The sequence below is a fragment of the Filicampus tigris genome, chromosome 20 (assembly GCF_054856515.1).
Source record: "Filicampus tigris isolate MCC_2025a chromosome 20, RoL_Ftig_1.0, whole genome shotgun sequence".
In the NCBI taxonomy this organism is placed as follows: Eukaryota; Metazoa; Chordata; class Actinopteri; order Syngnathiformes; family Syngnathidae; genus Filicampus; species Filicampus tigris.
The window spans coordinates 13,025,082-13,049,571 of NC_141236.1; the positions used below are offsets into that span (position 1 = coordinate 13,025,082).

Genomic DNA, 24,490 nt, shown 5'->3' on the forward strand with positions numbered 1-24,490 from the left:
GGCCTGTCTTCAGATCCACCATTAGGTTTAATATGTGTGAGCATTTGCTTCACTTGCAACCTATCTACGCTCCCCAATACCAATTGATTCATCGCACCGCTTGACATTTATTCCGGAACAGTGGGATTTGAAAAAAAATGCTGACAGTTTGCCCACATAGACACGCATTTGTTACTTGCCTGAACTCGGCTTGTTCTGTGTGAGTCACGTCTGTCCATTTGGCTGCCTCCTGTACTGGAGGTGATTCTGTTGGTATTTTTAAATCCTTTTTTTTTTTTTTTTAAAGGAACAAATTAGTACAGTGTGGTGGCGAAAGAATCAAATGCATTTAGTATCTAAATGAATCATTTTTTTCATCAATAAATCTTCCTTTTTCAGTAAGATTTTGGCTACAAAAACTACAAAGGTGCATGTGAGGTAAATTAGCGTAAAAGAACAATAAAATGTTGATGTGAATGAAACATTTTTAGTCAGGTCAACTAACCCCCCCCCCCCTCCCAGTTAGTTCGACACAACTGATGATGATTAAAGGAAGACTTGTCTATTTGAAAGATGTCAAATTCAAGGTCAAAGGTACAACATCACAATCCATCCAAAGTGACAAATTGTACCACTAAAAGTACTTGTTTGGGGGTGTATCATAGTGGCCAGGCGTGCTCTGATGCTGCATATGGACTTGAAACGAGACACTAGATGGCAACCACGTTGAAAGGGAGAAGTGTGTGTATGAGAGAGGGGATGGGAGGGGGCAGAGGTAGGGGATGAATTACGTCGGCGAGGGCCAGTGGAGGGACGCGGTGGTGGCTTGCAGCTGGAGGAGGGATGCGGGGAGGGCTGAAGCAGCAGCAGCGGCAGCAGCAGCATCAGCATCAGCACCAGCAGGAGGAGGGGGTCGACGAGATGGACGTTTAAACATTGTTCGCTCCCACTCTAAAGTGCTCGAATCCGCAGAGGGGCCAGCGGACCTGGGGTGGGTGGGGGTAATGCGCTGCGTCCGCGGCGGGGCTTGCGGCGGCGTGCGCGCGCCTTCCGAGCCCGGAGCCTGGGTGAGCTGCGGCGGCTCGTAGATGGCTCCGGGGCTCCGGGTGCAAAACAGGTGTCCGGGAAGTGTCGTCAGGAGGGGGACGAGGACGAGGAGGACGAGGGGCCAACGACCGGGGGCAAGATGGCAGCGAAGTCCGACGGCCGCGGGGTCGTCACCGGCTTTGCCCAGCTGCGCAACCTGGACGAGGTGGTGGGCACCGGGGAGGAGGGGCCCGACAGCGGCAGCTCCTTCCACATCTGCCACTGCTGCAACACGTCGTCGTGCTACTGGGGCTGCCGGAGCGCCTGCCTGCACTACCTGCGGGCCAGGCGCAGGGAGGCGGCGCGGCCACCGCACGAGGAGCAGCGCCTGTGGCTGGACTGCCTGTGGATCGTCCTGGCCCTGCTGGTCTTCTTCTGGGACGTGGGCAGCGACGTGTGGCTCGCCGCGTACTACTACCGCGGCCGGGACTTCCTGTGGTCGGCCGTGACGCTCTTCTTCGTGCTGGTGCCCTCGGTGCTGGTGCAGATCCTCAGCTTCAGGTGGTTCGTGCAGGATTACACGGAGGGCGCGCTGGGCTCCGTGCAGGGGCTGAGCAGCCGCCGAGCCGCTGCCAGCCTGCAGCGGGACCGATGCTGTCGGCTGTCCGTGTGGGTCTGGCAGAGTGTGCTGCACGTCTTTCAGATGGGACAGGTGTGGAGGTAAGAGCCGCGTCGGACGCTGCGTGCGCCTGCATGCGCTCCTGTCACCTGGAATAACCCGCACCGAGGTGCATATCTAAATCACTATAGAATAGAATAGAAAGTCCTCTTTGTGCTTGGATCGTGCAGAAACAATTCAACTGCAGATGGGAAGGGGGAGACTTGCATTTGTGTTCAAACACGAATGGCGACTTCACCACAATGCGCCATTGCGCTTGTGCGGGGAGTAAAAGTGCGTGTGTGCGTGCGTGAGGTGTCTTCAAATCCCACTGCCCCCCCCCCCCGCTCCCTTCCTCCCCTAGCTGCATTCAAGACTCCAATTATAGGTATTGCAACACTCCCGACGGAGCATCTGTTCTCACGCAGTCCACTAAACTACACTACCCCGAACACCCCACCTCCCAGCCACAGACATGATGTCATTGTGTCTTTGCAACACTCGGTATTTTTGACCCCCCATTCCCAAATTTGCCCACCCACAACTGAGGACAGATGTTGTGACACTGGTGGACAAGGTCTAAGCAGACATCTTGCACCCATTCAAATTGGTATGTAAATACAGCCCCTCGTGCCATCTCAGTCCTGACGTATTTCACATTATCTTCTTTTCGCCACTGATAGTTTTCGGCTGTTTGGTCCACCACTGCTTTTCCCGCTGTATGTTTTGTCGAACAATTGTGAGGACGTTTGTCGCCTTTTGATGGCGTATAGGTCGGATGAGCGTTTAAACTATAGGGTCACATCCGATACAAATCCAATTTCTAGGCCTTGGTCAGTTTTGGAAAAAATCGCAATGTAAAATCGGAATTGAGTTGCAGTATGAACATAACTTATACGTGCAGGTGCGATGCGGCACACTTGTGTATATGTGGGCGTAATCCCCCCCCCCTCTTTAATACCGTATCGTTTGCCGCCTGGCGTGGTGGTGGTCTCGCGGCCGGCCAATAATCTCCATATCGGCTTGTTAGCCTTTTGCTGAACTCTGGCCAAGCTAAGATGACACGAGCAGCTTTTGACCCTGCAGTGGGCAGCCAGGCGGATCGTGTCTGAGGGGCAGACAGCGGCCCTGGCAGTCATCCCCTGTGAGTGACCCTCTGTCGTAACACACACACACACACACGCACCCGCACTAGCCTTTATGGAAAACCGATTGAACGTTTGCGCAATATCCTTGAGCTCCGGCGTAAGGCCCAAGTACTAGTATGCTCGTCATCTTCACAAATTACACACTTCAGTGTACTCGTAAAACAACTAGGAGCACAACTGTTTCTTACTTGTACCATTTTTTCCACTTCTGATGCCAATTTTGGCCTACTAGCACACAACTAAATCTTACCAGTAAACGAATGTGCTGCACTCGGACGCTACTCGGCCCAACTGGTAGGCATGGTTCACACACTACTATTACTAGTGAGGACAAAGAGCATACTAGCACATCATTCGCATTCGCTATTTTAATTTTTTTTCATGACACTTTGTGTTCTTTTTAACAAGGCCTATCAGCTAATATGACAAGTGTCGCATCCACGTCCTGACATGCTCGCTCAGTATTTACAAGCGCATGCAGTCAGAAGTTGGACGTGGGGTGAGGCAAAATGACAGAGAAAAGACTAAATGAACCTACAGACGTTGTTTTGTGTAGGCGTAAAAAGCAGGATTAAAGGGAATTGCACATTCAATCATCTTCAGCAAAAACTAGAGTAGCTGAGCTGAAATGCTTCCTGTTTTCCTCCTCCTTTCAAATGTAGTGCCAAACACTGTAGTGTGCCTCCATCTTGTGGTTGACAGTGGAATTACACCAAAAAATAAACAGGAGGCAGAGCCAAATTGTTAAACTGCACAAAAAAAAAGGTTTATTTTCAAGTGAATGCGGTATGCTTCTGTAAAACTGGCATCAAATTTGGATGAAAAAAAAATGCATTCATTCTTAATAAAATAGTAAATAAATACATTGTACAAACAAAATAAAAATATCAATACACGTAAAAGCGAACCAATCATTGATTTTTCAGAAATGTTTTGGTCATCTTAGCATGTCTGCACGAGAAAGTCAAAATATTAGAAACATCTGTCAGTATGATGCAATGCAGCATATTGTGTCAGTTTTGCAGCCGGCTGTTGAGAGTGCAGGTGTCCCTAATATTGTGGCCTGCCCGCTTGCTGAATGGGCTCGTTTTCCCTGCCTGGATTTGCCACTTGCATCTCAGGTATCAGCATCGCTTAGCGGGAACGTTGCAACTTCATTAGGAGAGGAAATCACGCTCAAGAGCTGACAGGAGTCATGTCTCATTATTCACTTTTATCTTCACCTCCACAATCAATTAGCCGCCTTCCCAGCGTGCATTGCGGCTGGCCCACAGACTGGCATCACCCTTTTTTTTTTTTTTTTGATGAGCGAGGATTCCACTGGCGTCTTTTAATCCTGCCATGTTGCACACGGCTTCATCAGTGCAAAGTTTGAAGGGAAATCCCCGGCAGAACGGCCCCGCCCTGGGAGTCGTTCTTTTCTTCCCTTCCAATTTGTCACAATTGGCCGGAAACGCGGAATAATTGGCAATTATAGCAATTTCGCCACCAGAGGCTCAGTGGGCGAGCGAGTGGAGTCGGCGACGTCTCTCCTGTAAACACAGCGTGCTGCAATTTCACACCAAATAAACAAGCGCGCGCACCAAGCCCGGCCGATTGCTTTTAAAAAAGTCACTTCAACGGCACGCAATGATGTCAGCAATTAGATGGCTGGCAGGCCTGCAAGTGCCCAAACGAGTAGGCAGACTTTTGAGGCTGTTGACAAAGACACAACGTAAAGAATTAAACAGTTTCTGCCACGTTTTTTTTTTTTTTTTGCTTCAATTCAGCGGTCATTATGCTGCTCCTTCGAGTGTGCGCACCTTGGCCACCTGAGGGCAGTACAATCCAGACACACGCACATACATGGAGACGTCACAACTCCTCTGTAGTAATATTAGTCGTTCTTCGCAGAGGATAGAGAATATATGCCAGGGAGGATTGTTACGTTGTACATTGCGTCCCCTGGTGGTATGATATGGAAGGGCACACAAGTCCCTTCATTTACTTGCAAATGACTGCACACATTTGTGTCCCATCCAAAGTCACATGTGAGATCACATTCAATCCCGAGACCCGATATTTAGATACGACAGATCGACAAATTGCACATTTGTTTTATAGATTTGTGAATCTGGTTACGTATGTGTGAATTTTTGGCGATGCGTTTGTGAATCTGGTTTGGTGTATTCGTGACTCTGGTTATATATTTGTGACTCTTTTTACATATTTGTACTTGGGACTCTGGTTACACAGTTGCAAATGTTTCGCTACAATAATGGCATCGTACATTATGTGTTAGCATTAGCATTAAGGCAGCGGACTTAAAGGGCGAAGCTATATTGTTGTTTTTAAAAACACACAATGTACATCTGGCTTTTCTCCGCTTTTTGGTCTGAAATCGGTGCTTTTGGTGAAACCAACCCATCTTCTACTGCTGATTATTAAGGAACAGAAAAAGCTAGAAACAAACTTTGTTCGTTTTTTAGGGCGAAAGAAGAGAGTATACCCTTCCTTTTGTTAGGTTTGGTGCTTATATTGTGACAGAACACAATCTTCTGCGTAGGTGGCAATATTGGGTGAATTTGGGACTGCGAGAGGTGTTATTCATCAACAACACACACGCGCGTGCATTGCACCAGTCATTTAGCCATTAGCTACAGCTGTAATTACATGACTGAGGAGCCTATCAAAGTGGCAGGAAAAAAAAAAAAAAAACGGAGCGAGTATTCCCAGGGAAGCGAAGATGTCGCAGCTGGAGGCAAAGACGCAGAAAGGCATGAATGTCACCGTCAGAATGTGTGGCTCGGGAAATGATTCCTTCTTCTCTTCTCTGGAAAACATTTGCTCAGTTTTGATTGACGCTGTGACAGAGGTTCACTACTTACTTTTTTTTTTAGGGATTATTAACGTAAGGAAGCATGGTTTTTGTTGGTCGTTTAGTGGGAGGATACCAAAATTCCAATCACAGTAATAGTCAAAATGGTGTCGAAGTGTTTATACTTGTGTACCGATTCTGAACCAGAAAAGAAAAACAAAGGCTGCTGATATTTTGTCCCACAAACCTCCCCTAAGAAGAATACATTTATGCACTGTTCTATGATGTGCTTAAAAAAATAGAACTAAATTGAATCTGGACCAGATCCAGATTGCCCAGTTTCACACAGACAAAGTTGTTTAACACATCTCGATGTTACATTCTCAGGCAGAGCTCTTCATTTAAAATATAATTAATACTTAAAAAAGAAATACAACGTAAAAATATTATTGGAGTTATATTCTGTATTTTTTTGTGTGTATAAAGATGATTTTTCAATGCAATCAAAATGAACCAGTAAATCATTTGATGATTAATACAGAGTTGATGAAGACAATGCCGCTGTCTCTCCAATCATTGTTTGACACCTCCGTGTTTAATTCTGCCTAGTAACAAGCAACCAAACAAATGTATGGTGACTAATCAGACAGTAACATTATGTTCCAAAAACACAGATCCAGTAAAGCAGATCCCGTGCATTGTCCTATTTCCAAAACCAATCAACCCAAATTGAATATGAATATGAATCCTATATTTAATACAGAGTTGCTTCTTATCACGGTTCCGTTCATATGTTGTTGTTTTTTTTTGTTTTTTTACTTCAGGTGTAGCCTTGGCCAAGGTGTGTTTGGCTTGCTATATTTAGCCAGTGTGATTAAAGCGCTGATTGTAGACGTCGCCTTGACGCTGCACTCTCAAGCCGAGGCCAGCAGACAGACGCACAAGCGGCAATATTAAGCACAGATGGGCCTAGCAGACAGACATTAGCATGCGCGTCACATGCTTGGACTGTGTGTGCGTGTGTGTGTGTGTGTGTGTGCGCGAGTGTGCGCACACCTCATAGGTCAGGGATGCAACCGTGTGATCCACGCTCACAACACACGCGAGCTTTTCTCGGATTTCACATTTCCTCGCCCTGTTTCTGGAGGCGTTTGACATCAGAGTGGGAGGTGGTGCACAAAATGGACAATGAAGCCCCCATCCAAGCCCCCCCCCCCCACTTGCTGACTCCGGCCTTTGGAAAAGCAAGTCAATATGCCGCTTGCATAGCCCCGCATCATCCCTCAATTGTGCGGTGCAAAAGGGGCATGCGCAGTTATACTTTTGGAAAAAATGCGTTCGAGGTCAATAGACGGCCGCATTTGCCGTATTTGAAAGAAAGTAATGTAGGTTTGACAAAAAAAGGGGGTCAGCTTCAATTTCGTGGGTGTTATTTTTGTTCGCCTTATTGTCCAATATGAAGGGTTGAAAATGGCTTCCTCTCTTTGACGATGCAACGTTAATGGCTCAACTGACATGTCAGCGATTTTTTTTTGGGGGGGGGGGGCTTCCTGAAAAGTGATGCTTTTGGAAATACGAGTTCATCAGCGCTTTTTGACGTTCTGGTCCCCCCCATCAGTGCACCAAAACGTTCCCCCTCGACTCAATTTACCCCTTAACTTTCTAAATGTTTTTCCTAGCCAATCAGAAGCTTGGAGAAAGTCGTTTCTGGGAAATGATTAAAAACCACGTGGAATGGAACATGTTTGTGATTGACAGCGGACTAACTTTGTTTCATCGTACAGGCGTGAAAGTATTACGAGGCAAGCTCGCCGGTGTTTTCCAAACAATTCACTCGTGCATTTTGACTGACACATACGTGCATATTTTCTCAATTGGCTCGTGTGCATATTAGCGTGCTTACAGCAGCTCTCTGCTCTCATTACATTTGTCGCATGCACGCTTTGTGGAACTTGGCTGGTGATTTATTGACTTTGTAGTACGTGCTGTTTGTTCCGTGCGTGTGTGTGTGTGTGTGTGTGTGTGTGTGTGTGTGTGTGTGTGCGGGCCTGGTTGGCAGCTGTAGCGACTGCATCACTTCCATCCTCCGTCATCAGCAAAGCTATTGGTGATTCTATTTCCTCTCCGGGCTAAATCTGGAGTGTGATGTTTTTCTACATGAGTTGACGACTTCAACTGTGACTTTTCACTCATGCTGGTGCGTAAGTGCGCCCCCCCAAAAATCCGAAAACTGGAAATTGTGAAAAAAAGCTAGCTGTATCCCCACCTGGGGAACGCTGGCCAGATATCTAAATGCTTGGTCCGCCTTTGTTTTTTTATCCCCAAAAATGCCAGTGGAGAAGATAATGATCGGGCCCGGCGGATAGCTGCTGAGAGTGTGAACCCTTGCGCACAAAGGCAATTTTTCATGCTAGTTGTACTCGTATTATACATCCCATAATATGCTGTCTTGTCTGTTGAACGAGGTGCGGCTTGCACTCCCAGGTGTGCTCTCTGCTATGATTGTACCTCCTCTTCCCATCCATTAGCGCTTAAGCTACGGCGTTGCCATGCCGCCACGTTAACATACAATCGCTACCTGGGCTATCACTTACAGCTATTAATGTTCTCGGACTTTTTTTTTTTTTTTTCATATCATATCTGCCTACGTGTGACTGTACTGTACATCCTCCATCCTGTCTTAACCGTCCGTGTCTTATATTGTCCTCTCTCCACAGGCGTTAGCGCACTTGACCTAGGGCGAGCTGTTTGAGCATTTATTTAATACTCTTGACATCCAGCTCAAGGTCAGCGTACTAGTTTCCTCCTTGTCTTCACTAGTAAGACAACTTTGGCCGAACAGGACCATGAAATGTGGCTGGTGAGGCGAAACTGTTCAATCGTTGACAATTGCATGCATGCTAACACTCATCGTCAGACACAAATACAGCTTAAGTTCGGTTTTCGTCAGCCGTAGCATGCACTGTAATAACACAGTTTGGTCACACTTTTTGGGGCCACGTCATTGCACTCTATAAATAGAAAATACTTTGAGTGAAATAAGCTGAATGAAGTGTTTTGAAACTGTTATTATACTGCCATGTTTTTATTTTGAAGGCCTGACTTTTGACAGTTACGCTGATGGCGTCCCAACCTGTCCAAGTGTTGGCGAGCAGACCGGGAGGCTTGTTGTTATTATTGCTTTGAGTTGTTAATAAAAGAATGCTTTGTGGAATACCATCCGTTAAACCGTTTTTTTCAACAATATGCCGGAATGTTTCGAGTGGCAGCCATTTGATAAAGAATGTGAGAAACACAATAGAATTCGAGAAAGAACTCGGAAAATATTTCCCTTTTTCCCACTTGGCGTCTGCAATGGATTAGTTGGATTTAAGGAAATTCTGCGTTGGTTTTCATACAATTTGGTGACATGCAAACAAAAGTGCAAGGTTAGCAGAGCGGCGACCTCCGTTGACGAATCAGCTTTTAACGGCCCTCCTTGATGTTCCCTCGCGTCTTTTAAAAATGACTTCAGAATAGGCCGAGTCGACGGGAAATGTTTCCAAAAGAGGCGAGGTTGGGTGTAACATTTGACGGCTCTTTGATAAGATGTTTGATAAACGCGCCAAAGGAATGCTGGCGCTGCAACATGCAGGGAAGAGGCATCGCCTCACTTTGCAAAGATGGATTTTTTTTTTTTTTCCTTGGCATCTGGATGTTTAGGACGGGAATAATACAAGCTTTCATGTGTCTTCCGGCAGCGGAGCACAATGTGGCTCTCACGACGTATCGTTGTCTGTTACGATGCGTATCCATTTCACGATTTCAACGTCGTCTGCTACGACGCGGTAATTCCCGACGTATCGCTTTATACGTAATTGAGCCGTCAGTTGCCGCACTTCACAGCTATCTCCTCTCATTTTGGTACGATTAGCATTGGCGACGCTCCTGCGGGCGAGCCGTTACGCTCGCCGAGAAATCGCCAAGGTGAAAATTGGCCGCATGCGGCGTTAAGAGAGAGCGCTTTGATTTGGGCTGCATGTCTCGCCCCTCGTTGCCAGGCTCGATCATTGAAGGGCGAGCGCGGGTTGGCCCATTTCTTTATATGTAGGCCAGCGCACATTCTGGCCCGCATGCATCGTTCGCTCTTTCTCGTCAACCTTGCACTCATTTCCTCTCCTTTTTGGCATTGAGCAACTCAACTGACGGATTCTTAAATCTTTTTTTTTCTGTTTCATAGGAAAGGAAAGTGCATTGGCATTTGTTATTGCTTGGAGATATCTTTTGAAATGCCCATTGTCAAAAAAACCCAACTCAAATCTCTTCTCTTTAGGAAAGTGCAACATATAACGTATAACTCCTTTTAAGAAATGAACAATGGAGACACTTATAGACACAGTATACGGTTTCTCCGTGTAAAATTTTGGGAAAAAGTATGAGCAGTCAATGCAGTTCAAAGACAGGGGCCAGTGCTCTTTCGCTTAATGATTCCTCCACAGTGGCTTAAGGAGTAAAAAGAAAAAAATAAGGGAGAGAAAAGCATCAGGGAGATATTTTCAGCAAGCGTGTCTGAGTGGATTAGTCCGGCATTCCTTCAAGGGATATGACGGACCAAAACGGTCATTCCTTTCCCTGCATATCAATTAGTTAGCAGGATACAATTAAGAGAGGACAGTGTCAGCGCACTGGGCTGTCCAGGAACAGTACAGCACGCTTGTGCCAGGACGTATTTCAAGGTCGTGCGCCGTTCTGCTGCCAAAATGACCCATTTTTAACCTCCCAGTGCTGGCACATTCTCATTTTGTGTTTTGCGCCCGCACTCAAAACATTGGGCAGTAAGTGGATTTAGACTCTTCTGGGTTTCCGTGCGCCCAGATTAGCGGGATGTCTAATCAGGGCGCCTTTTGAAATGAGCTTAATTTATCGCAATGCTATCCCTCGCCTTGGAAAAAAAAGCGTTCTTTTGGGAATTGGATCATCCACGGCAGTATTGTCAAATGTCTTTAGTGCTACTTTGACTTACAAGTTAATTCCTTCCGTGACCAAGTTCGTAACTCAAATTTAAAGAAACTTCAACTCTGTGTATTTTAAACAACCACACACAGTAGCTTCGTCTTTCAGTCCGCTAGCTTAATGCTAACATAAAATAGCATCTATGATGTGGCGCTGAAACCCTTAAAGTGAGGGGATGAACACAAATGGTGCAGCAACACATGCAGACAGACAATTAGCATTACTCCCAGCCGTATATTCTTCATCCTCTGCAAAGAACGACTGATTATTAATGCTGTAATAATGAGCTGAGAGGAGTCGTGATAATAAACAATATAGTATATACAATGGCTATTCAATTGATGCAGTGTGATGATTTCATTCTGTAGAAACCACTTAGGTCGTTACGGTATGTTTTTATAAATTACAGTTTTACAGAGTGCTATTTTTCCTCATTAAAATATACATTCAAACATTTTTGTAGTTTTTTTTGGGGGGGGGGGCTAGACTGCATTTATGGCATTCCTGTGTTTTGAGTTACATGCATGGTCATGGAATGAATTGAACTTATATCTCAAGGCATCATTGTCTGGCGAATGAAATTGTTTCCAGCCCCCCAAAAAAAGAATTTTGGGAGTATTTTTGGAAAAAAATACAACTTTTGAAAAATACAACTCAATAATATGAATACTTAACAAACTTTAATAACTTATGTTTGTTGTTATGCACAAAAATAAACAAACATAAAAATACTAAATGTACTGTTACATGCTTTTTGTTTTAAATGAGCTCTAACAATAACATGAGCAAATATTCTTTCATATTGGATGGAAATAACAAAGATAGCTGTTAGCATTAGCATCATTTTTGTGCACGTTTTAATCTCAGAACTGAATTGTGCTTTTGACACTAATTGGATGCGCTAGTTTTCATTACACGCGTCACAATCATGATAATTTTGTTTCCCAGCCTAAACATCAGTCGATTTCCGACAAACGCGAGGCAAAGAAACGGGAAAGGCCGGCTGTCTGAGTCGATTACGAGGAGACGAAAGCGCCGACGGCTTTGTCTCGATTACGTGACTTGTACAGTAATAACGCCACGCCGCCTCGCTTTAATTAGCTCGCTGCGCAACATCTGCCCTTCAGAGTTGCAATTAAAATGATCTGGCAGCTCATTTTGCCGGCGTCACAATTTGCTGCGAAAAAATACAAATAAAAACTTGTCAGACATTTTTACAACACAGAAACACGTTTTCTTCTCTCGAGATGCCGATTACGCCAGGCGGAATATCGCTTTTCAGTACATCCCCGATTATTGTGATTGTCCATACATTTAAAAAGAAAAATGTTGTTTGTTTTATCCAAAACGCAATAACAATTGTATAAACGGTGTAAAAAATGCTATCAAAAACATGAAAACGTTTTACACATTTTGCCCATTGACTTCATAAGCATAAAAAGACGTGGCTGGAGTTAGCCCACTCTCGCAGCTCAATTACACTCACGCCCTGGTTTCGCTCGTCAAAGGAAGGCTAATGAAGACGAAAGACACGTCGGCCATTTGCAAAGGTGACCGCGGCCGAAGGCGGCCGAGCGCGTCGTCTGTTCCCGTCAAGCCGTCCGGCCTCGATCGGCCTTGTCGACGGGGCGACCTCTGGGCCGCGTCTGAGCTGGAGCGCTTCCGTCCCGGGCGACGTCTGTTCCGTATGTCTGCGCTCCGCTCGGGCCCTCTCGTTTCCACGACGCTTGACTGTGGCGAGGTCACTTTGGCTGCGGTCCCAACTGAGAGTTACAGCAAAGAAAAATAAAAAGGGAGGAAGGGAGGATGGTGAAGCGCCGACATTAGATTTACAAATTTATGAGCCGAATAGCAAGGCACATTTGCAATTAAATCAGCAGCCTGATATTTAAAAATAGTAACCTGATATTTTCTGACCTGATTTTGGAAGCATGTCTTTAAGCTACAAGTTTGTTTTCCTTGATCTTCATTCCTCCTTCTGTGCTAATTTGGCGCTCTGTGCGTCTTTTTTTTTTTTCATTTAAATTGAGCTTTGGGGCACAAATGATTATGCCCCATGGATTCTAGTAACTTTCAAACTCCTGTACTTTCTCTGCTGTGAGGGGCAGCAGAGCCCTCTGCCCCGAGTTGCTCGCAAAGTAACTTTGTATTGTTGTGTTTTGTTTGTTTTGAAATTATTTTACACTACACGGCTAGAACACCAACTGACGGGGAACTAGAAATAGTGTCTGGTTAAAAAAAAAAAAAAAAAAAAAAAAGAAAACGCCAATATCCTAGAAGAGCAAAGTTTTCCTCGCGAAACCCGGCTAACGCACTTGTGGCGAATGTTACTCGCCACTTTCACATGTTGTTGCCATAGCACCCTTTTGTCAGCTCTGAGGCCTCCCGCCGAGGTCCAAGTGGAGAGGTTTTTGAAGCCCTTTGCCCGTCTGGTCATTCCGAGACGGCGCCCAGCAGGCCGCCGATCTGCCGCCACTTACCCGACAGCCGACATCGACGGGTGGATTCTTTTGTTATTCATCTTGGTGTGCTTTTAAAGCAGAGTGGTGAAGGGAATAGAGCTGTCCTTCAGTTGTACTTCTTCTATACTCTTCTTTATGTTGACACGATGCACTACTCCCTATTTCCAACTGCGACGTAGCGACCAGAGTCATCCTTGCATCTTGTGTGTTGCCGCCGACAATTAGTGCCGTGGCGACTTCCGTTCTCCCAAGGTGAGCGCGGACAAGCGAAGCCTCGGCTAATGACTTATTGACCAGACGCTAGCGAGCATGCTCGGTCCGCGGCCTTCTTCAAAGCTTTGACGCGTGTGGGTCAATAGGACGCGTGAAATGGCGAGCCTCGGAAGAAATGTGGAAGAGTTCGGAACCCAGCAATTTATTAGGAATGATATTCAGGGTGAAGGAATGTAGGAAAAATGACAATTAGAAAGGCACGTCCATTAAAAAAAAAAAATGTGATTGCCATGTGATGTTTCATTACTAGTAGTAGTCATCGCATTGGTAATCGCTACTCGCTAGTTGTTGTTGTAGTCATAGTTGCAGTATAGTAGTAGCAAGTAGTAGTTGCAGTGGTAGTAGAAGTAGCGATCGCAGTATTTCATAGTTAATCATTGCAGTAGTTGGTACGCGTGGTTGTAGTAAAGTAATAGTAGGAGTGGTAGTGGCCATAGTAGACTGTGTTCAAATATCAGTTGTTTCAAGGTTTATAAGTTACCACAGCGATAGCGATGCTAGTTATGTTAGCCCATTTATGGCACTTTGCATTGTGCGCTAACATTAAGCTAGCGGACTTTTGTAAGACAAAAGTTATACACACAATAGAATTATCGCATCAACTTAAATGGTGATAGTGCCATTTAGAATTGATTGATTGACATTATGAACAATGGATTGATTATTTTGCCGATTTATTATTGCCAGCCCTCGTATAGGATCCCATTTGATTCGATTGAACTGTTATTATTTTCTTTTAAGAAGCAGCACATGTGATTCCCTTTCTGACCTGCATCCATTTCCTGCCTGCATTTGGGCTGTTTGCAGCGCTTGCAGGCCTACTTTAGTGAAGTAAGTGAAGCTTTCAAAGGCAATTTCTCTCCTGCTCGCTCTCGCCCGCGCGCTGCCTTTGATGAAAGTGTGTCACCCACCGCTAAGCTATTTGATGCGGCCCGCTCCCAAAAATTTGGGGAGGAGACCTCACGCTCCAAACGGCCTCATTAGCCTCTGGCAGATGTTTAGGTGCGCAAAATAGGCTCGCGTAAAACACATCATTATTGAATCGTTTGCGTAGCTGCCGACATGTAACGCTGAAGGCGCGTCGATTCAACTGAATACATTTTTGTACGGGCAATAGCAATAAGGGCGCAGAAGTTCACAGCTTTCTCCACTCCATAAATGATGTAATGTGCAAACGTTGTAAACATGTTTGCCGATGCGCTTGACCAATCAGGTGCCGAGTTGCCGCGTGGGTTCATCAGAACAGATGGCCAATGTTGACTCACGCTCGCCATTCGATGGAAACACTGTATTTGCTTCGTTTATTTTCATTCGGTGGAAATATGTCCCTTTAATTAGGATTTTTTTTTTGTCATATAATACATTGATTATTTGCAATCATTTGTATTGTTTGAAATGATTATTTGCATACAGTAGTGCTAATAGGACCGGCCACTACTAGTTAGTCGCGCTGCTTGTACATAGTTGGCAGCTATGCCAATAGTAGCAGTAGGAGTAGTAGCTACTAGTTAGTAGTTGTGGTAGTTAGTAGCGGTGGTGGTTGCGGTAATTAGTAGCGGTAAGTGGGTAGTAGTACCAAAATAGTTGATTTAGTGGTCGTAACTAGTATGAGTACCGTGTCTTTGCAGTTGTGATAGGAGTAGTCACTACTAGTAAGAAGTAGTCATCATAGTAGTAGTTGAAGTCATAGGAATAGTCACTACTAGTTAGGAGTTGTGTTTGTAGAAATAAATAATAGTTTTAGTTACAGTAATTAGTAGTGAGAAGTAGTAAGTAGTTGTCACTGTAATTTGTAATTTGCTCCATATGTCTTTGACTGATTTGTGTTGTATTTAGCGGCCTCACAGATTCCTCCAATCCGTCCGTCTCATCAGCCGTCCGAGCCCCGCTACGCACAGTGACTGATGCACGTGGCAGCCGTCAAAAGGCCAAGCTCGTCGCTCCCGCCGCAGCCTCGCGACTCATCGCACTCTTATCTTGGAATCAAAGTGCCACGGCTCACTTTTTCAGCGCACATCATCGCTTTGCCGTCCTCTGATGGGGTTGGTGCGAGCAAAACTCGTTGCAGCCAAGTTTGACGAGCAAAACATCCAACATTGTGTTTTTGCGTTTGATGGTTTTCCCTAATCGCAACGTGAGCTCGGTGGTCTGAAGAGGCGCATTAGTCGGGTGAGGCCACGCAGAAGGCCCAAGTACCAAATGCACCGCCCGCCGCTCAATTTATGACACCGCACACCCTCTCCCTCCTCCTCCTCCTCTTCCTCTTCCTGGAAGGTGAAGCAAAGCATTAGTATGGGTCTTGACCACCATCCCCAAGAGGACAGTGGAGTAAAATCAGCTGCTGGCGTCGTCCTTCCGAGACCAGGCCACGCCACTCTCCCTGTCCTACTTTTTACACTCTTACTCCAGGAGGAAAAGAAGAATTTGTATGATCCAGGGGCTTATAAACGTTGCCTTGCAGATATGTCTCACATCCAAGTGGAGAGGTGTCGAGATACAAATTACCCGACTTGGGTGTTTTGAGATACGAGCTGTCGTTCGGCCAATTATCTGCCGTCAAACTAAACATAAAACAAAGAAAATTACGTGTGTGTTTAAAACAAAAATACTACCCCCTGATGGCCAACCGTTTGTATTGCAATTGAATATTTTTCCGCTAATACTTACTTTATTGTTTGTCTGGGTCTGGGTAGCCGTGTTTGGTCAATGAAATGGATGCCTTGGCTCCGCGCCGCTTACATTACATCCGCCGCCGTGCTTCCAATTCATCACGTTTCCCAGACTGCAACATGTCGGAGTCCGATTACCACCACTTAGCAACCCCCGGGGGGGACGCTCTCGGCCCGCCGTTAGAACACAACGTTGCGGTGTTGTCCCACCGTTGGCCCAGCCACTCTTTCCGCTTCCATTAGACCTGAAACATACTTATTCTCTGCCATACTCCAAAAAATAAAACAGTCGGAACTTGACTTTTGAGTTTCATTTGTTTCTCAATCAGCTTTCGTCAATGAAATGCGAAGAATGACTACTATTACTGTTAAAGAGTCTGCTCGTCTTCTTTGTCTCCATGTTTATCCATATGTCTGTATTATACTGCCCCCTGGTGGCCAGGATATGGGCACCGAATGGAGCAGCATAGTGACCATTGAATTGAAGCAAAAAAAAATGTTTCATTCTTTACATTCTGTTTAAAGCAGTACTGTGTCATATGTCCGTTTTTGTTGATTATGGCGGCGCCATGTGGACAAAAGCGGTAGTGTTTTGACAAAAGTCAACCACATTGTCGTGTCGTGAAATCCTGAGCTCTCGCTGGCCTGCAAGTTGGACTGAATGACATTTCTATTTCCATTGGCTGTGTGAAAGATGAATAGCGATGAGGTAATGAATCTAAATTTGTCTAAAGAATACTTTTGGGTTTTTTTTGCCTGTTTTAGGGCTTCTGCCATGACACCAGTAATAGCGCGTAGACGTTCGAATCGACTTCCGTCCCTATAGCGAAGGGAGGAAGTGAGTATGCCGTAAAGCAATTCAGGACATTTGTATTTTTTTTTTTTTGGGTGCCAGGGTTGCTTCCATCCTCCTCAAAGTTGCTTAGTGCCTGTAAAAATGATACAGACCCCCCCAGGGCATGTCCCATTCAACTACTTGTAAGTCAATGTTTCATCAAAAGAGTTGTGAAAGAAAATGTATTAAGGTCGAATTCTTGCCCAGTGCTGCTTTAATGATTTCATGATTTTATGTACACTATAGAGTGCTTTTGAATGGCAATGCAAGAATCCAAAATTGAATGTCCTGAACTCCTTCTTCACAAGTCGACAATCCATTCCGCTGCATCGACAGAATTCCCGCAGCTACGGAGCCCGGCTGTCCCTTTTTGGCCCCGGCAAAGGCACGGTTACCTTGGCAACTCCTCCTTATTGCTCCTGCATCATTTTTTAGTACCCCCACTGCGGCGTGAACTGCGCGTGACCTCAGGCAACCCCGCTTCATCTCCAGACGTCTTCCTCACCCTCTCGCCACAGACTTTGTTGAGAATCGGGCTTGAGCTCACACGTAGGTTTTATGTGTCAGCGGATCCCCTCGGGTCAGCGCCGGCCTCTGGATTCCCCGGGGGTGGCGCAGTGTGATGATGTGTTACACCCGGGCGCATGATGCGAACGACAGGAAGCAGACTTGGTGCGTGACAGGGTCGTTTGTCGTGTTTTCAAGTGTCACATGCAAGGCTGGTGAATGCGGCGCACTTGTTTGACTCGAAGGGGACATCCTATGCAAAATCGACTTTTTTATGATTTGCATAGTGGTGCCTTACCTTGTTGTCGGCTGCGGAAGAGTGAGGGGAAGAAAAAAACCAAAGTCCGACTCTGCATCCAGAATGTGGACCGGAGTTTTGGCTTGGCATGGCCACTTTAGAGAGCCTCGTTGTTGGCCATGGGTGTGCGCCCATCATGAAAAATGAAAGAAAATCCAATGTGACAGCCAACGTGTGGACAAGGGCATCGCACAGGCATGGCCGATTTAGAGCGCCTCGTTATTGTCCCACGACAATCCAGTGGGGTCATGTGAGGACATGGCCACAGCGTCCGAGAACGGAGAGAACGGCATGATTTTGGTGGAGTTAATGCTTCCGTTGTTCCCTAAGATAAAGTCTTGTTTTATTTGCCGGCGGCTGTTAAAAAAGTGTTTTCGCGTGATTTTGAGCCGTTGTTTTTCGTTGTTAGTAAGAACTCTGAATGGTCCAATTCTACTTTTAAGGTTGTGCTGCGTTATCAAGCGTGTCCTTTGGAGCCTCCACGGCGACACTGGTGTCAATGATGATGGATGGGCTGACTTACACTGCATGTCAAAGTGTAGGGGGGCACACTGGCGTCTTGCTAATGCAGTTTGACAATGACGTCGCAGGTCTCGCCATCCTTAAACAGCGTTGTTATTACTATCATGATTAGGAATCTAATCTACCTTGAAAATTGTTGGTTATTCTTCTTCGTCAGATTAATCTTGTCTTTAGTGGTGTCTCCAATTTCTTTGGCAAACTCCTACCCCAAATGTTGTCATTCTTATTTGAATTTAGGTAGGCCCCAATCAGAATCCTGGACAGATGAGCGATGCTAGCTCACCAAACAGTTTTTCCGACATCGTTTCACGTGGTGAATCAAGGCCTCAAAATGTTATCCCCCATTGAAAAAAGGGGTGTGAGCACCCGTTTACTGCTGCTATTATTATAGCAGAGGCTTGTGTGTCTGTATTGTGTTTGTGTGTGTTGTGCCTGCAAGGGGCGCTGCCTCCTTGATTTGCATATCTGGTGCGAGCATCGATCATCATCACCACGCCGCTGCAAACTAGTGAGACAGGCGGGCGGGCAGGCTCGAGCTATCAAACGCTCCTCTAGGCCGACACACACCTCTGGAAAGCCGTTTTAGCTTTTATACGATATTTTTGATGCCCATCTCGAGGTCCATGTGCTAGTATGCTCTTGTTTCTCACTAGTAGATCATTCAGATTGAGAAGAATTGTGGGATTTCACTCCCCTCATCAATACTGCTTGTCGATTCGATTCCTTTTCGATTCTCAACGGGTGTGGGAATGAAATAATACAATGGATGTACAATATCATTGATGTTGTTCTCAGTTGAGGATAAAGAATGTAGTAGCAGGCTACGTGGACCTTAAGGTGGATGTTGAGGATAACCAAATAAAAGCTCAAATGGCTTTCCATAGACGCCGGTGGATTTGGCTTTTGCTTTCTACTCACCGGCTCCTGTGACTCGATCACTCATTCGCATCCGAACACCTCGGCGGCTCGATCCATTTGGGTGGAGCCGGGGGGGGGGGGCCTGCGTTAAAAAAAAAAAAAAAAAAGGAATGGGAACGGGGCGGCGGAGAAATGGTACGGCCTGATAGATGGAGCGGGAAGAAACGGCGTTTGTGAGCGGAATAGTAAGAAGACGACGACGAGGCCCTCAAGACGTGAGGCGGCGTGGTGGGAGGAAGCCGAGTGCGAGGCACAGAGCCAGAAAATTGCATTGCGTGCTCAGTGATTAGTTTACCTACTCCCCCTCGTCCCCGCTCGTCCCCCCTCGTCCTCCCTAGGCCTCTTTTTGTGAGCGTCTACCGCCGCCGCCTCCTCCTCTCTCGTCCGCTTCCACTGTCACTACATCACACTGTCACTTCTGCCGAGTCGCACCCTTGCCGCTTATCTCCGCCACACTCCTCTTCCTCCTCCTCGTGGTGTGCTGACTTGGCACTCGCCATTCCACTCTCCTGTGTTATCGCCAGGCACGGGGAAAGAAAGAAACAGGCACCAAAACTGCAAGTGAGGCACACAAACTACTAACGAATCATAAAAACAAAGCGAATTACACGTTGTGTATTCAAAAGAACCAAACAACCGCCTAAAGAAAGGCCTTGCTAGCTTAATATTAACACACAGTGTAAAACACCATTGACATGCTAACGATTAGCATCGATAGTGGCGGTTTTAGGAGCCTTTCAGCAGCTCATATAACAACAAAGATTATATAACAATACTCACAAGCATACAGGTTTTAAGTTTCTTTTTTCAGGCATTTTTTTTTCCAATAGAGAGACAATTCTTTTACCTTGCAGACAGTTTCTCTGCGCCTGAAAACGTCTTGCCTATTCACTGAGCTACGGCTACAAATTTTGGCTCAAAACACATAATTGACCGAGCGACGGCTCGTAACTTCAAAAACTCTTATTTGTAGACAAGACAAAAGCAGATTTTACATAACATATAAGAAGACATATTATGCTGAGTGTGAACAAAAGCCAGCTATCGTGCATTTTTTTCCCTTTTTTTTTTTTTTTTTGGTCATGCTCTCTTTGAAAAGCAACTGGGTCAAAGCCTTTTCTTCTTAATCCGCCACATAATCTGCTCCTTCCTCCTGTGGTGGAAGAGCACTCGCCAAACTGGAGCATGAAGGGAAAGATTTCACTCTTGGCTGTCCCCGACTGTTTCGCTCCAAAAGAGCAAAGAAGAAGGCTGGCGAGAGGCTGTGGTAGCTTTATGCTTTTGCAGTAATAAGACAACATATAACAACACAGTTGTAACGCTGCGATATACACAATATCAAGAGTCTCCAGCAAACTTCACCTTAGTCACAGAAACATCCCACAAAATAGCTGTTGCAAAACTTGTTCCATAACATGCCATATTCTATCTCTAACTCACTGTCATAATTAGAATTTTTTTTTTTTTTTTTTAGAAATACAGAAAATGTCAACTATAGCACCATAGCTAGTTATAACAACAACAATGCTGTCTGTGTTTATTATAAGTTTATCTGAATCAAAACATTCCTCTGAAATTTGCATAACAATCATGCACCTAGTTATGTTGCCCTTTAGGTCAATTTAATGAGGTTTACACCCCTATATTCTACGTATCGTCGCTGTCCTGTGAAAAACACATGTCCATTCGTTTCAATTTTCTTATTTTTACATGAAATGTGTTTCCACGTTACAGGCATTGCATTAATAGGAAAATTAAAAAAAATATCCCAAATTGCACATAAGTGAGTCAAAGCAGTGTTGGCATAACAACCAGGCACTTGGTTATGGGGCCTTGCGGGACAATTTAGACAGTTTTACATCCTTTTTGCCAATGAATGCCGTGTCAAGGCCACTGTGTGTGTGTGACATATTAATGGTACTGTACATGTAGTATGTTTATATTAGTCAAAACAATGAGTTGGCATAATAACCATACACCTGAGTATATATGTTATGCCAAAGGTTTGTGGGACGTAGTAAAGAGTAAAGGTTACGTGTAAAAAGATTATGCGAGTCAAAACAATCCTACTTGTGGGCATAACAAAAAGGCTGTGGTTTATACAGTTTTACACCCTGCAATGTTAATGTACTGTATGCCATGTCAAGGCTATATTTAAGATACGTGTAGTAAGTTTACGAACGCCAAAACAATCTTTCTGAAAGTGATGTGTTGGCATAACAACCAGACACTTGGGTTCGTGGCTTTATGAGATATATTATGCTACATCCCTGTTGTCAATGTGGTCAAGGCTACTTACTGTATGCGTGAGATACAGTATTGAAGCTGCGTGTAGTAAGTTCATAATAAGTCATTCCTTTGTTATGTGTTGGCATAACAATCAAACACCTGGGTATGGGTCTGTTAGTCATCACTATGGTATACAAACCTGAATTTCATAGACAAGCCGGGTGAGGGTTGATTGTATTTCTTCCTTTGGTTCCTAATCGTCTTGAAGAGTTGACTTTGGCTGTAATGTGGTGACAGGGCTAATCAGAGCTGCGCTGGGTTTTTTCATGTGTCGTAGGAAATCAGTCATTTGATTAAGCCTGACCGTCATTTAATTACTGGTGTGGATATTGGACAGCGCTGAGCCGTTGCCTTTGATAGCTCGTAATGACTGGCAGACATGATCAATCGCTAGAGAGATAGAGAGATTTTTTGGGGTTGTTGAGTGTCCTTGTCCAATCGGTGTTTTTCATCAATGACGGCAATCTGCGTTCTCAGATAACTGGCGATGTTCCCTCCTCGGCTTTTTTGTCTTGCGAGTCGATACGGTTTGGTTTGAAGAGATAGCAGCGGAGGGGCGCCCGCAGAGGCCGAGGCCTCATTTCCATTCGCCTTAACTTAAGCGTCACGTGGTCGCACGGCTTCCCGAGTGACGCTACCTGAGAGCGGTTGCTAATGGTAACAAATGAGCGGCTGGGAGGAGTGGGCGTGAGCGTTCTGCGTTGCTGCTCCTGAGATCAGGCTGAGGGATACAAGTCGGTCCTGAGCCACCCCAATCCAGGGCGTTTGGTTGGTGGGCTCTAGATTTTTGAAAAATTGTAATCATTGTAATAATGGATGGACGGATATTTTTAATTTTATTTTCAATTCATTTTAATTGTATTATTATTGTTATTATTTATTTTAATTAATAATAATAAGCAAAGCAGCGTTTTGTCATCCAAGTGAGTCTTATGGCTCATTCCGTTAGCGCTGAGTGTTTGCTGTTGTGAAAATAGCAACTAAACCAATATGTAATCGTATTTAATGATGCTGTCATTTGTGATTTATTCAACTTGATTCCATCAGTCATTTATAGTTGTTTTTAATTTTAAGAATAATCCCATTTTACTTACTTGTTTTTCGTGCAGTTACTGTGCATTTAGCAGGACACTGACTTGGTTGCTGTGGTGTAGTTGCCGAGTAGCTGTCAAGGCTCGACGCTCCCCATCATCCTCCCTCCCACCCTCTTTCGGCTCACATCACGCCCGCTCCATTCTATCTCTCCATCCATCCATCCCGCATCCCGCCGATGGCCCTTAGGCGCCGGTCACAGATCGTTGTGCGTTTGCCTGTGTTGGACTGACTGTGAGATTTGGAGCCGGGCTCAGCCAGTGTAGCAAGCATGGTCTAATCGCCGCCATAGGGAGGATGAAGAAGACGTATCTGATCGAGGAACAGCGGTACTATTAAAAAGGACACACGCTGAGCCACAAAGGCTGGATTGACACTGCAGGTCTTAACACCCCCATTACGATTTAGGGCCTGGGTAGCCGTAGGGTTAGGCTTAGTCTACAGTGTGGTCTATGCTAACATTTCACGGGAAAGGCAATTGACGAGCTAACGGAAAGTTGCATAAATGTCACGTGGTCATGGGTGGAGTTTTCTTTCTTTGGGGATTTTCGTAGACGGGCACAGGTGAAAATGGGCGTTTGTGCTTTGTGGGAGTGAACACGGCCGACTTGATTTCCGCCTAATCGAAGCGGCTCCCCTCATTCGCTTTAGATTCAGTGCAGGTGAGGTGCGCAGTCTAAATGGTGGAAGCGTAACGTGCTCACTGGTGAGAATCCATGCAGGAGATTGGTGCACACGCACTCCTGCAAGATCTCCACTTGCGGATGATGTAAATTTGGCTGCTGGGAAGTGGGGACTTGGACAATGTGACCCTCCCCCCCATGCCCCACACACATCCCAAGAGCGCACAATCTGTCTGCCGGCGCCTGGATCAGATCCACCAACATCGCCTTACACTGCCTGCGCCGCAACTTAGACCTACTTCCACCTGATCTAAAGTCGAGTCTACTTTCTGTCACCAAATTGTCTGGTGCGCTTGTCTGCCAAATTCCCCAAAACACTAAACTAGACTTGCCCCAACATGAAAATGAAGACACGCCAGTTTTTACGCCGAGTGCATGTGCGCCTGTCTCCAAAAAAAAGGGCCCATGTTGCTGATTTTGGCTTGGTGGTGTGCTCTGAGAATTTTCAGATTTGATGATTTTGCTCCTGCGCGACAAGTAAAAGGATCTCCTTCCTCCTTTTGAGGTTGAGTTTCAGACATATTGACGACCTTTTGTGAGGTTGCACCGCATTATCGGTAAACATTGTCGGAAACAGACATCCGGCTTATGTAAGAAGCGCTCATCCCAGCGGGGAAGGCGGTTCAAGCCCCGGGGCGACTGCCGATGTCTAGAATCGTTGCTGATGGCGGCGCTTACGTTAAACACACAAAGTTTATTCACAAAGCCTCGGGGCTTGCGTGCGTTGCGGCCTTTCAGATTGTACGTGGAGTCGGTTATGGGCTTGTGAATTTGTTAGTGATGTGAAAGGTTGTCAGCTCCTACAAGCTCAGCACAATTATAGTCGATTTATTTGACTTAAAAAAAAAACGTCATAAGAACAAGGCTGCAACTTCCAATCAGTCACTCGACATGGAGACTGGCTAACAGTTAGCCAGGTAACAGCCAGCCAACAATGTAACCTGATCCAACAGCCGATTCTACATTCTCATTTGTTGACTCCCACGTCACTCACCAGGCCCTGCCTTTTTAAAGCCACACACATTCAAAGTCACAGATACTTCAGTGGAGCGAAATACATTTTTATCCAATGACTTGAATAACACATGGGATAAACACTAGAATAATTTGATATCTTGAATTGTCTTCAAACATGTACTGTATAATGTATTTTATTTCGAAACAAATCTTTGAATTCACTTCACAGGGTCTGTGAACACGTAAAGTGCGGCATGCAAACAAAGCTTGTGTCGGCGGAGGTGTAGTGATGACGATGATGATGATGGCCGCCGATGTCTCGACAGCAGACGGCTGAGCATGGAGCACCGAGCTGTTACCACACTCACACACACACACACACACA

At 45.4% G+C, this 24,490-nt stretch overlaps 1 protein-coding gene across 2 annotated transcripts in view; it reads left to right on the plus strand.

The window, feature by feature from the left end:
* The first annotated feature begins 1,020 nt into the window (after positions 1–1,020).
* xkr6b (XK related 6b) overlaps positions 1,021–24,490 on the plus strand; it is a 32,060-nt gene continuing 8,590 nt past the window's right edge. For both annotated transcript variants that reach the window (XM_086019474.1, XM_086019475.1), the window contains exon 1: positions 1,021–1,725. In XM_086019474.1, coding sequence (XP_085875600.1) covers positions 1,166–1,725 — 560 coding nt within the window. In that variant the 5' untranslated portion in view covers positions 1,021–1,165. The remainder of the gene's footprint in view (positions 1,726–24,490) is intronic.